Source organism: Verticillium alfalfae, genomic scaffold (genome assembly GCF_000150825.1).
Source record: "Verticillium alfalfae VaMs.102 supercont1.8 genomic scaffold, whole genome shotgun sequence".
Lineage (NCBI taxonomy): Eukaryota > Fungi > Ascomycota > Sordariomycetes > Glomerellales > Plectosphaerellaceae > Verticillium > Verticillium alfalfae.
This window is the reverse complement of record NW_003315031.1, coordinates 1,392,471-1,404,818: the sequence shown is the minus strand read 5'-3', so window position 1 is coordinate 1,404,818 and position 12,348 is coordinate 1,392,471. Positions and strand designations below refer to the sequence as shown.

The 12,348-nt window shown below is 56.0% G+C and overlaps 5 protein-coding genes across 5 annotated transcripts in view; 2 read left to right on the top strand and 3 right to left on the bottom strand.

The window, feature by feature from the left end:
• VDBG_06851 (CHIP6) overlaps positions 1-708 on the bottom strand; it is a gene marked incomplete at both ends in the record, with an annotated part of 4,624 nt that extends 3,916 nt beyond the window's left edge. The window contains 2 exons of the mRNA XM_003003243.1: positions 148-310; positions 640-708. Of these exons, the coding sequence (XP_003003289.1) occupies positions 148-310; positions 640-708 (232 nt within the window). The remainder of the gene's footprint in view (positions 1-147; positions 311-639) is intronic.
• Positions 709-1,631: 923 nt separating this feature from the next.
• Positions 1,632-3,476, bottom strand: VDBG_06850 (conserved hypothetical protein; the record flags this gene model as incomplete). The annotated part of the gene is made up of 3 exons (XM_003003242.1): positions 1,632-2,595; positions 2,804-3,034; positions 3,151-3,476. The coding sequence occupies 3 exons, from the start codon at positions 3,474-3,476 to the stop codon at positions 1,632-1,634; spliced, it is 1,521 nt and encodes a 506-aa protein (XP_003003288.1).
• A 1,830-nt stretch (positions 3,477-5,306) lies between these two features.
• On the top strand, positions 5,307-6,905 carry VDBG_06849 (sulfatase; the record flags this gene model as incomplete). Its single annotated transcript, XM_003003241.1, has 3 exons — positions 5,307-5,354; positions 5,408-5,986; positions 6,039-6,905. The coding sequence occupies 3 exons, from the start codon at positions 5,307-5,309 to the stop codon at positions 6,903-6,905; spliced, it is 1,494 nt and encodes a 497-aa protein (XP_003003287.1).
• A 701-nt stretch (positions 6,906-7,606) lies between these two features.
• On the top strand, positions 7,607-9,183 carry VDBG_06848 (Mcg1p; the record flags this gene model as incomplete). Its single annotated transcript, XM_003003240.1, has 3 exons — positions 7,607-8,396; positions 8,491-8,617; positions 8,700-9,183. The coding sequence occupies 3 exons, from the start codon at positions 7,607-7,609 to the stop codon at positions 9,181-9,183; spliced, it is 1,401 nt and encodes a 466-aa protein (XP_003003286.1).
• Positions 9,184-9,386: 203 nt separating this feature from the next.
• Positions 9,387-10,408, bottom strand: VDBG_06847 (conserved hypothetical protein; the record flags this gene model as incomplete). Its single annotated transcript, XM_003003239.1, has 1 exon — positions 9,387-10,408. The coding sequence occupies one exon, from the start codon at positions 10,406-10,408 to the stop codon at positions 9,842-9,844; it is 567 nt and encodes a 188-aa protein (XP_003003285.1).
• Positions 10,409-12,348: the final 1,940 nt, after the last annotated feature.

Below are 12,348 nucleotides of genomic sequence, written 5' to 3'. Positions count from 1 at the left end.
TCCGATGCTTGATGGTGTGGTACCTAATCAATGCTGTCGCGTGCGGGACGTGTCACCGATTCATGTGTCACCAGTGCCAGGCTCTTTCGTAAAGAATCTAGTCAGAGGAGGCAAGGCGTACAGTAGATGGGTCGACTCTAATATCACACGGAAACTGTTGAGGGCAGGTTGAATGGCGTTGATCGGGGTCGCGGCTTCCGACGCGGGCGAGAGCAGGACCTGGCCTTGCCGTGCATTGGCTCAAAGCAAGCTTGGACTGAAAGTATGCCAAACCCCAGCGCATGACATCACTACCCGAACTGCGGCTGCGCTAGCGAGAGGTGATCCCCTGCCATCTGTGCTCTGGAATGTGCTCCTACTGGCCACGGTCCCTGTGGCTTGGGCACATGCCCCTGGCGTTACCGGAGTGAATGGCCCGGGCGGCGGATGTTATCATGCTGGGTCCGCCCAGCGCTGGACTGATTCGTTCTCGGGGCACGGGAGTGAGAGCACTCTCTCTCCCCACCTTTCGCGTTCAGTGTGAGCAAGTACCGTGACGGGGGGGTTGTTTCCAGCACTGCGACGTTGTGCTGTTCATCCGCCGAGGCGCGGAGTGGCCCTGAAGCCACGTCAAGCCATCCATCACTGGCCCAGACGAACACATTCGCGGCCTGTCGCCTCCCCCAGCATGATCTTTGCGCACAGCCACATTTGAGGATTCGTCACCATGGTCTGCGGCGTCTGCGGCGCCGTCTCATCTTCACACCGATCCAATGCCCCACCTCAATCGCCAGGTCTTACTTGTACACTTCACTGCTGCATCCGACATTTTCGCATACGCAAGCCAAGCAAGCGTCTTGGTCGGAAGTGCTTTCTAAAGCCACAAGGCGGTTCCGCTCGATGGGCGACCGATCTTGCTGGAGCTTGCAACCTTTCCCCAGACGCCACATGTCATTCTCAGAAATTGCACGTTTTTCCTAGGTACGGTACCTTGCCCATGGCCCTTTCCAATAAGTCTGTCGGTACTTCAGCGTAGTACGTTGGAGCATTGCACCAAAGAACCAATATGTGCTTAATTATTCCTGTTCCTGGGTCTGGACTGTCTCCGATTAGGCCTGCTGCGACGGACTGGAGTGAAGGCGGCAGTCGCGCCACAACGCGTGACGGCCAATTTCCTACGAGAGATCAGTCACATCATGGGATACAGTCTCACGCAAATCAAGATTTCCCGTGGCCGGCCTATCACATTTCATCCTCATGCATTTCATTGCTACACCAGTAGTACCATGTCGCGAGCCGTGTGACGACCCGCTGGTTTCCAAAACAAGATCCAGATGCCGTGGCCCAAGTCGCGGGAGACATCGCTGCCAAACCCCACCCGTCTCTGTCATACCTAGTGCAACCCCTTTCCCTTCTGCCGTCCCACCCGCCTTGGCTGGGCCGCTCAACCGCGGCCGCTACTGCCAGTCATGTCAAATATACCATCAATCGTGAAAAGTCATGAGCCCAAGTGTCGCGTGAACGACTCTGGCGTGGTCACACCGAAGCTGTCACAAGCCGGGAGGCCATGGTGTCAGATCTGGTGGCGATCTGCTTGGTGACGTGCTGTAAGTCGATACGCCTCTGAGTCCGCGGCGTACCATACCACAGTCTTACGACAGTGACAGTCCCTCTAGATTGAGGCTGAGGACGTCTAGCTGCATCGCAGCCTCATTGCCTAGCCCCTGGTCATCTATCTCGCCTTTGTCGATAGCTTCGCGGAGCTTCTTGGCAGTCTGCAACAACGGCTCGACGTAGCGCTGCTCAATGGCAGCGCCCATGCCAGCGGGAACGAGATGCTTGAAATCCTCCCCCTTGAACAAAAAGTATAAGAAGTTGGCCACCTGGAGGTGATACGGGTGGTTTTGCGCCCAGAAATCCCACTGCGAGACGACGTCCTGTTCCTTGAGTTGCGCCAGGCTGGGGAACAACAGGTACTGAAGCGTGTCTAGCCCTTCAGGCCCTGAGAAGGCGTTTGTTGCTTTCGTCTTATGTGCGATTATGATTTCTTCCCTGAGCCACGAAACCGCCGATGCCTGCAAAGCCGAGAAGATGCAGTTCTCGAGGAGATCCTCGAGTATCTTGAGTCGTCCTTCGTCGTCTGGATCGGCGTGCAATACGAGGCCCGCCAACGTGTTTGCTACGTTGCGAGAGTTCAACGACGGGTGGAAGGCGGCGATGATGGTGAGAAGATGATGGTAGGGCATAAAGTCGGCTGGCGTCGCCCCTTGCCCGGAGATGCGTTTGGCATTGTCGAGCCAGAGGCCCATGACGAGGAGGGCTTCGGCAGTGCCCTGGTTGCTGCTGATTTGCTCCTGGGGCTCGTCGCCGACGAAGAGCTGTAGTAGCTTGTGGTGATCTGGCAGCATGGTCATCTGGATTTGGTCGTGGTTCGTTTCGAAGACCTCCGACGAGAATAGCCAGTATGCTACGAGGCACCACACGCCTCCTGTGGAGAGCTTGACCTTGCTTGGACTGTCCAGATCATCCAGGTCGGCAGCCAAAGGATTGGCGATCAGAGGTTCCTCGAAGACTGCTTCGAGCGAAAGAGACTGGATTCTCGTGAGGCCTAAGTCTCTGGCGACACCCTAAGAAGTGGTCAGCGGGAGACTTCGAAGAGTTGGGTGTTACCCTTACTGCGAGCTGTCCGATCAAAGCGTCACGTTGCAACAATTCTTCGGTCTCTTTGAAGGCTTTCATAATGCTCCTCCTAGCGACAATCCTCTCCGGGTTGTAATACTCTAGAAGTCTGGACGCCCATTCTAAATTGTTGCTGTTAACGTACGCCTCAATGATGGTGATCATGAACGATTGGAGAAGCCTCTTCACCAGGTCTGGCTCGGATGGTGCAGTCTCGTCCGTCTTCTCAGCCTCTGGATCGGGCGCGTTCTTGCTCGCGTCGGACTTTCCAAAGGTAGTGTCGAGTGCGGTGCTGGACTTGCGCGTAGGGAGCGGCGGTCGCTTCTCTGCAGTCTGGGAGCGCACAAAGGTGATGATAGCAGCCGTGGCCTCTGGGCTGTCGGGTTGGTAGGCACGATAGATAGCTTGCAGCGTCGAGTGCAGGAAGCGCGAGGGGTATTTGACCGACAATCGCTTGTGAAGGATCCCGAGCATGCCCAGGAGGTCACAAACTTGTTTGCTGAGGTCCTATCACTAGTATCATCACCATCGCCACTGAGATCACCCAGGACCTCGAGGATCTTGATGATGACCTCGCGCGGGTTGCCCAGTTGCGCAATCGTCTGTAGGCACTGCTCGCTTCCTTCCACGGCTATCAAGACCTCGACCAAGTCCCAGCCAATCTCTTGTGTGAGCTTGGCATCTTGAAGAATTTCATGTAGTGTCGGGAGGACTTCGGGAGAGATGACCTCGCCGATGATTGTGAGATATGTGAATGGATCGGTAGCCGGGGGCTTGGACTCTTTCAGGGCGTCGATGGGGTTCTTGTCGGATGCCATTGTTCAGATGGATCAGCTCATCGGTTTGAAGTCGGAGTTGAATCGCAGTTCGGTCAGTGTCAGCATGCACAGTGGGATTCCTAACGAGCGAGGTATTGAGAGCGGGCAGGGTTCTATTGCGAGGAGGCTACCGAAAGCTGGGCGCGTGAACGAGGGGAGGTGAGTTTCGTCATCGTACTCCCCCCCGTTGAGAGCCCCGCCCCGCCGTTTAGATGCGGCACAGCTCAAGGTCTAGAACATGAGTCCCCCGCACTAGCAATTAAAGGGTCGCATGCCCCCGCAGTAGCTTTGCCCATCGCTAAGCAGATATCTTATCGAACAAGGCGTGACCTTATCAGTCAGGTCTCAAATGTTTGGGCCACCTTATGACAATCCCAGCTTGAATTTTGATCATTCCCAACTCCTGGTCATTTTCCTTGTTTCGCTATTTACTGACTGTTGATCATGATCACAAAGCAAAAAAGCAAATAGCGTGGTGCACACAACTCATGAACTAATTCCAGGCACGCTTGAAATTCGGCGATCCAAATCCAATGAATCGCATTCAAGAAATCTGGCTGCTGAAAGACTTTCGGTTCTTCGAGTCCTCAAAATGCTTTGCTAGTCATAGTTGACCATCAAAGCTGAACAAGCATAGGCAACAGACCAGGCCAAGGCGCGCATCGTCAGACTCTTTCAGCTTTATGGCGATGTAGAGACGTCCACGGCACGTCGGCAGCTTCGGCAACGCCGAGGACATCAAGTAAGGCTCTCGTCTTCGTCCCAACGGCGCATTCTTCATGCACATTACCCCTGAAATCCGCCTCATCGGACACCGTAACAGCTGGTAGCAGCTGAGACATCTAACATCCCTGGGACTCGCGATGAAGATCACACCGATCCCCCCCAATAAGAACATACTTTGGGACCCTGCCTCAGCGTCGGGCGGTTCAGCCACAGCCAATCTCGCGTACCAAGTACCAGGTAAGCTGAGAAACCCGGCTCCTCACACGGCGTAGGCGAGTTGTTGGTCGTCAGGCGTCACCGACCAATGAATCCTTCTCGATGCCCGACGAGGCACGGGTAACGGTTGTGCAGTAGCGCCTTGGAGGGTGCGACATAGCCATCCCCAGGCCTCCCTTGTAGCCACCGCAGGCGAAAATAACAGCTTTGCCACTTTACGTTCACCAGGAAATCGGGAGAGGGGCGTCGATTTTCGGGGCGACAGGTCGGGCAACGAGTGAACATGGTCAAGCCAGACATGAACGTACGACGTCAGTGCCCTCCATTGAGTAAGAAGCAGACGACTCGTCCGAGACCCCCAAGACTCAAAGCAACTTCAATGAGAATGTTCCAGATTAGCTTCTCGCTGGGGTCGTATCACGGGCGGCGTGGGTCGATTGACATCAGCAGCGAGAATAGCCACCCCTCCCCCCGAAATGTCGTGTAAGCTCATCAGCGACAGACCAGTGCCAAGGTGTTTACTTGAAGCTGTGGCCGGCCGTCGGAAACATCGACCGGGAACCTGGATTGATTAGAAGAGACTTGAAATGGCGCGGGCAATCCACTTAATCTCCAATACAACCCCTTTCCAGCAATCCGCCTAGAGCTCAAGTAGAGGCCTCCCTCACTCTTTGTTGCATCCAGCGTATCATCGCAAGCTTGGTCCTCTGAAGTTTTATTCGATCAGACGGAAGATATTACTTATAGCACACGGTCTGCAGCCCCATTCTCGGGTCCGCAGGGTGCATAACCTCAACGCCACGCAATGGTCGATTCAACCCCTCCAGCTCATGAGGTGCCCGCCATGCCCAGTGGTTGAAGGTCGGGAAACCAAACTACATCATATTCATGCCTGACCAGCTCCGTTACGATTCTCTAGGCTGCAGTGGGAACAAGGTACGTTGGGTGACGCACTTCGTCTGGCCTGAGCTCACATCCGCACCACAAAGCACGTCAAGACGCCCAATATTGACAAATTCGCCGCCGAAGGGACGCGATTCACGAACTGCTTCGTGCAGGCTTCGGTTTGTGCCCAGTCGCGGTGCAGCATCTTCACTGGCAACTACAGCCACGTTGCCGGCCACCGCTCGCTTGAGAATCTCATCAAGCCCTGGGAACCCAACCTGTTCAGGTCGCTCAAAGAACGAGGCGGGTACCACGTAGCTTGCCTAGCGCCACGCGGAGATATGTTTGCGCCAACAGTCACCGAGCTCTCCGTCGACGAGTATGGCTTTCTCGAGACGCCAGAGTTCACGTCACGCTGGGGCTCGTTCAAGGACGATGACGGCAACAAAGAAGACATCTTCAAGCGGCTCTTCTATCGTGGTCTTCGAGACGCGAAGGAAGCAGAAGACTATGACGACGCCGTTGTGCGTTCTGCGCTCAAGTGGCTGGAAAAGCCTCCCGAAAGCCCCTGGTTGTTGTTCATGCCGTTGATGTTCCCCCATTTGCCGTTCATGGTGGAAGAACCGTACTTTTCCATGTACGATCGCAGCGAGATGCCGCCACCCAGCAGCCCAGACGATAAGGTCAGTATCGCCGCGGCGGCAGCCCTGTCACCGTCACTAATAGACCTTCCAGACTGGTCACGAGCCACAATACATGAAGATCATCCGTGAAAAGTACGGGACGAGTCGCGCAACGCCCGAGATTTGGGCCGAGATAAAGGCGACCTACTACGGCATGATATCTCGTCTTGACGATCAATTTGGCAAATTGATGGAGAAGACGAAAGCTCTTGGCCACTGGGACAACACGATTACCATGTTTTTCACAGACCATGGCGAGTACCTCGGCGACCATGGACTTGTGGAGAAGTGGCCCTCGGGCGTGTCCGACAGTCTCACACATGAGCCCTTGATTGTTGGAGGCTGTGGTCTGCCGAGTGGTGTCGTGTACGAGGGCATGGCGGAGATGGTCGACCTGATGCCAACCTTGTTCCAATTCAGTGGAATACCAGAGCACTTTCCACATTGTGGGCGATCCATGGCAGAACTTCTCACCTCCGCAGCCAGGAGCGGCGGTCACGGTGGCGACGAATCGTCTGTAGAACATAAAAAGTACGCGTTCTCTGAAGGGGGCTTCCTCTCAAGCGAGGAACCACTTTTGGAGCGGGCTGGCTACCCCTACGACATCAAAGCGGCACTCCAACACGACGACACGGAAGTAGTGGGAAGAGCCGTAGCTTGTCGGGACAGGAAATGGACGTACATCTATCGGTTGTATGAACCACCCGAGCTGTACGATCGAGAGAGGGATGTGGGCGAGCTCCACAACTTGGCGGAGGAAGCTGAGTATGTCGAGGTGAGGCGAAAGATGGAGGCGGTCATTCTGCGGTGGATGATGAGCACCAGCGACTTTGTGCCGTGGAAGAAAGACCCCAGGTTTCCAGAAGTGCTCGCAGGGAAAACGCCGAAAGAGCAGTGGGAAGCAAGAACTGCGCGGTAAGATGATGTGCTCACCTTGCCCACTTTGCCTCATGAGGTGTAGCTTGATAGATGAAGCATCTCAACTTGGGGTCAACACGGGGTGGTTGCCCCACATCGGGCGAACCTGAAGGGCCGGCCCCAGGTGTGATCGGCCTGTCCTCCGGCGTCCTGGATCCTGAGCCGGGCGAACAAGGGCTTGTGGCATTTATCAGGAGAAGAGAGACATAGACAGACAACATCGGCACACATCACTTACTGCACCAACTAAGAACCATGGTCATTTGTCACCTCGCTAGCTAGAGGGACAGAGCGATCAGGCCCCTCCCCCACACCATTTGAGGATCTGATGTAACAAATCTGATACATGCACGGCCCCAAACACGGATTCAAACGTCTTGGCCCGGCTGCAAGGCCCAGAATACACAGCTCCGAATTCACTACACGTTGGGCACGCACAGCTGACTGCCCCTCCGTCAAACACAGTCGTAGCCAAGGATGGACGATTGAATCATGATGAACCCCTGAACCATGGCCTTGGCATCTGAGAGCTTCAAACGTTTTCTGGACCAAGGGTCCATTCAGGAGCTTCCCAAGCGGAACCTCAAGCTCCTCAGTGCTTGACCAATATATGCCCATAGTCCAGTCGTTTCTGGGATTCTGGACTGTACTTCTATCCCATCTATCTATTTGCCATCACTGGTCTGACCACATCAGCTCACCATGAAGTCCCAATTGCTATTCCCCTTTTACGTTGTCACCTCACAAGCAGTACGAGAGTCGATATCGAACAAACCTGATGCGGCCAGTGGCGTGTGTCTCTCTTCACAGCTCCTCGCCGCCCATGAGCCTCTTCCAATCTGCACAACACGCCATGCCACCGTCGCTTCAGACAAGCAGCAATTATCGTCTGAAAAGGTACTTGGAGGCGCCGAAGATGCTGGCTCCAACCCCTGGTCGCAAACCCCGACCAACTGCTATCATAATTCAACCTTGAACTCCGACTTTTGCGTCTATACCTCTTCCCGCGTTGCCAATGGCAAAGGCACGGCCATAATCACAGACAACCTGCGCGCCGCGACTCTCGCCCACGCCGTGGCCCTCCTCGCCGACGCGACCGACGACCCTCTCGTCCACGCGGGCTCCCACAAGCCCATCAATGTCCAGAACGCAAAGTACAAAATCGTGCCCATCCCTGGCAAGGATCTCGGCGCCGTGGCTACGGAGCGCATCGTCCGCGGCGAGATTATCCTCCAGGAGACCGTTTCACTGCTCATCGATTACGCCGCCTTTGGAGCCGTGCCGCGGGACGAGATGCGCAGACTGCAGGGTGACGCCATCCGGGGGCTGCCGACGCGGCATCGCGATCGGTTCATGGAGATGTCGCCCGGCGTGCATGGCGGAGACGTCGGGTTCGACGAGCTCGTGGAGCGCGTCATGGCGACGAATTCGTTCGATGTCGATACGGACGACGGTGTTCGCGACGATGAGTTCTTCGCCGCCTTTCTTGAGAGTAAGTGGGATTGCCCTTAGGCCTAGAAAGCCTAGTCAGTCGAGCACCTCCCCTCTTTTGATGCGTCAGAGTCTTGTCCTAACACCACTTGAAGCCGCGCGGATGAATCACGACTGCCGCCCCAACGTCGACTACCGCTTCGACCCCTCCACGCTGACCCAGCGCACCACGGCCATTCGCGACATTCTGCCAGGCGAGGAGCTCACCCTCTCCTACATCGAGTAAGACCACCACTCTGCATCACTCATACCCAAGAGAAGAGAAGGACAACGCCCATGCTAACGCCCGCCAAGCCCGCTCCAGGCCCGCGACGCCCGCCGCGCTCCGCCTCCGCGCAAACTGGGGCTTCGACTGCACGTGTCCGGTCTGCACGCTCCCCCACCCGCACACCGTGGCCTCGGACGAGCGCATCGCGCAAATGGCGTCCCTGCGCGCCGAGCTCGCCGACTACCGGGCGTCGTCGCGCGCGACCCCGGCCATGGCTGAGTTGCTCGTCAGCCTCTACGAGCAGGAGCGCGTCTGGGGCACCCTGGCCGAGGGGTATACGCTCGCGGCCATTGAGTGGAACGGCGTCGGGGACGCATGGGCGGCGACGCGGTACGCCAGGCTGGCCATCGAGCACGGCATCGCGAGCCAGTGGGAGGGGCACGGGGATGTGGTGCAGATGAAGATGCTAGCCGAGGATCCCTGGGGCCACTGGAGCTGGATGCTGAGAACGAGGAAGAGGATGGGGTGGGGCCAAGGGAGAGCCGACGAGGGAGATGACGAGGAGAGCGATGAAGAGTGATCGCGGGACATGGGATCTTGAAACTGTGGGAAATATCTAGTGCCGTCAGTGTCAGTCAGCAAAACCTGCAACAAGTGCTCTCAGCCCGTACACGTGATCGTGACAATTGGCGCCCACTGTAACATCCACAGTGGTAGCAAACAGCCGTCATCACAGAGCCGGGCATTCGTTGTAAAAGTAGACAATACCCAATACCAACAAAGCAGAGAAGCCGAAGCACAGTCAATTGTTGAGGTAATTATACAGCACGAGAATGTACAAGTATTCTACAGCCCAACATGCGGCCCCACCCCCATCATCACTGTCTCCAGTGCTGGATGTAAATACCCAGAGAAGAAAATCGTGAAAAAAAGGGAGGCGGCCATGCAGATATATACGTGGTCGAGCGCCGCGTCCCATGCCTGGATTGAACAGCCCCTATGAATCTCGCTCGCGCCGCACGTGACGTAACTCCGTCGTCGTCGTGCAGGGGTAGTAAGTAGAGAGAAAGGCTATGTGTTTGTGCAAGTCGTGGGCGAAGAGGGTATATATGTAAGAGAGCCTTTTGTACGTGTCGTTGGAAAAACGCCATGCCGGGGGTGGAGAACGCAGAGAAAATGGGCTTTGTGCAGGGTTGGTCGGTTGATCTCTGTTAGGAGAGGAGTAGACTGCTTGGGGTTCAGCGGTACTCCTTCTCCTTCAAGCCGCCGATCTGATCCATATCAATGGAGTAGAACTGCGACTTGTTCTCTTTCTCGTAGGCAGGCAGCTGCTCTTCGCGAACGGGCTCCAGGCCGACAACGCCGCCATCACCGACGCGGACGACAAGGACGCGACCATTCTTGCGCTGGCCGGCTTCGTCCTGCTCATCAGGGAAAGTGATGTGGATCTCGGGAACGTTGTCGGGAGAGTAAGGGGGTGAGTTGGGGTTTGACAGCATGGGCTGGCCGTCCTTGCTGATAACGAGCACGGAGGAGCGACCGTTCTGCGTCGTCTTGATGGTGAGATTCTGGTGGTTGCGCACACCCTTGACTTCATGGTAGTCAGGGAGCATCTCAGCGCGGGTCATTGATTGCCGTTTCCTGCGGATAATGAAGAGGACCATGGCCAGGAGCAGGCCAACGAAAACGAGTCCAAGGACAATGATCATGTAATCAAGGACATTGTCGCCAGCGCCGGTGGCGACGTCCTGATCCTCGCGCTCGCCAATGAGGCTGCGGACCTTGAGGTTGTGAATAGAAGGCATCGTAAGTCGTGTGTGTTCAGTGTGTTTGTTGTTTGTCGTGAGAAGGAGCGGGGGATCAACTGTGTGTGCAGTTGAGGTGTGGGTTTCCTTGGCGGAGTGGTTCAAGATAGCTTTGTCGTTGAAGGAGTGAATTATACAATTATCAAAAAAGGCTGGTGTTTGCATATTCAACTATTAGCATCGTGGTGGCGCCATGACGACTCTGGACGGGGCGCTGGGCAGGTCGGGAATGGCTTCAAGCGTCGAGGCTGGCACTGAATATCGAGCATCTCGTTCCAATGTCAAAAAATAGCCTCCTCCAGAAATAGCGTGACCTGCCCACCTGCCCTCTGTACAGAGCAATGTCTTGTCGATAGTAAGGGGCGGACATACGTAAGGGATGGGCCGGCATTAATCGACGAGAAATATGTACGTGTTTCTCGAGTCGTGCAGAGGCTGGGGTGGGCTGGAAAGAAGGGACGGAAATCGACTAAATGAGTGAAGTCGAAAATCCAAGAGGTTGGAGGGGGGTTATTAGGGAATGGCGAGGGATAAACCCAAAAGACACCAGGTGATACTGTCGATGATGCGACTGCGACTTCGACGAAGACAACGACAACGACAATCGACGGCGATGGTAAAGAGCGACGGGAGGAGAGGAGAGGAAGCGAAGGGAGCGAGGGAAAGGGCGGCGCTGGGGATAAGCAGAGAGAAGAAGGAGCAACGAGGCAATCACGGTGCAGGGAAGGTGGACATCAGTGGAGGTGGGCCGGGGTCAGGGGAAATGACCTGCGCCTGCTCTGGAAGCCAAGCTGGGCAACGGGATGCAGGGGAAGAAGGCGCGAGGGCCCTCTGATTGGCCACAGGCCACCAGGAGCCTGGGCTCTTTGGTGGGCCAGTGATGACCCGGGCTTGCCAGGCGACCAGGGCGGGAACAAGGTGACTTCGGATTCGAGGGTACAGGCGTGCGCGAGCGTTTGCAATTTCGACTAAGTACCCAATCAACGTGGTGTGAGCCTCGAGTTGGTGGAGAGGTGAGGGGCGCTGAGGTCGAAACGCCAGTCGTCTATTGGCCTGTCAGATAAGCTCGCTGATGAATGCCCTGCAACAGGTGGCCTGTGTGCTGCGGCCTGTGGGTTGGCCTACGTGCTGTGCGGCAGTGCACTGGCCTCAGCGGCGCCTTGCTCGCTCTCATGGAATGTCTAGGCCTCGATCAGAGCAGGATTGCTGGGCAAGACCGATGATGGCGCGATGGAGCCTCATCAAACTGTCCGGTCCAAGATCCGGCATTTCACCGCCTCCATCAACCCCTTTCTTGCTCGTCGATCTTCCTCCTTCACTGCACTGTCCATGGTGACGCAAAGCACGAGATGACAAGGCATTGAAATAACGACCCATCTATATCGTCAGTCATCGATATCGATAACGGGAGGGCATCAGCATGAAGCATTCATTTCAGGCCCCTACTTTGCCTACCTAAGTACCTAGAAACAGTACCTTGCCTTTGGTACATGTAGACAATGGGCACGGCTGTGCACACGAGCAACAGGGGGGGCATGACGGCGCTTCGCGTTCATCGTAACTGGCAAGACGCCGTGCCCGCTTGGGCTTTGCGCCGTAGTCATTCCGGCGTCTCGCCCACGACATCCGACCGTTTGCTGCCGTGGAGCTCTCACCTCAACCTATCTCACGCCACACGCACCCAAAGACGTGACTGGCAAGATGATGTGGTGGCTGCATCACAGCGTCCACAAACCGCTTGGCGACTTCAATAATGACTTGGGAAATGTTCTGCTTCTCAAGGTACCGCCTCCGCAGCTCAAAGCCACTAGAGGGTTCCATGCAGCCGTCGCCCCTCTGCCGAAGTTTTGTCGGCCTGTAACCATTGTCAACAGGCCCATCTTGGTTAGGAACTTCTTCCACGTGTCATGTGGCCCTGTCACGCCACCGAACGACTAGGC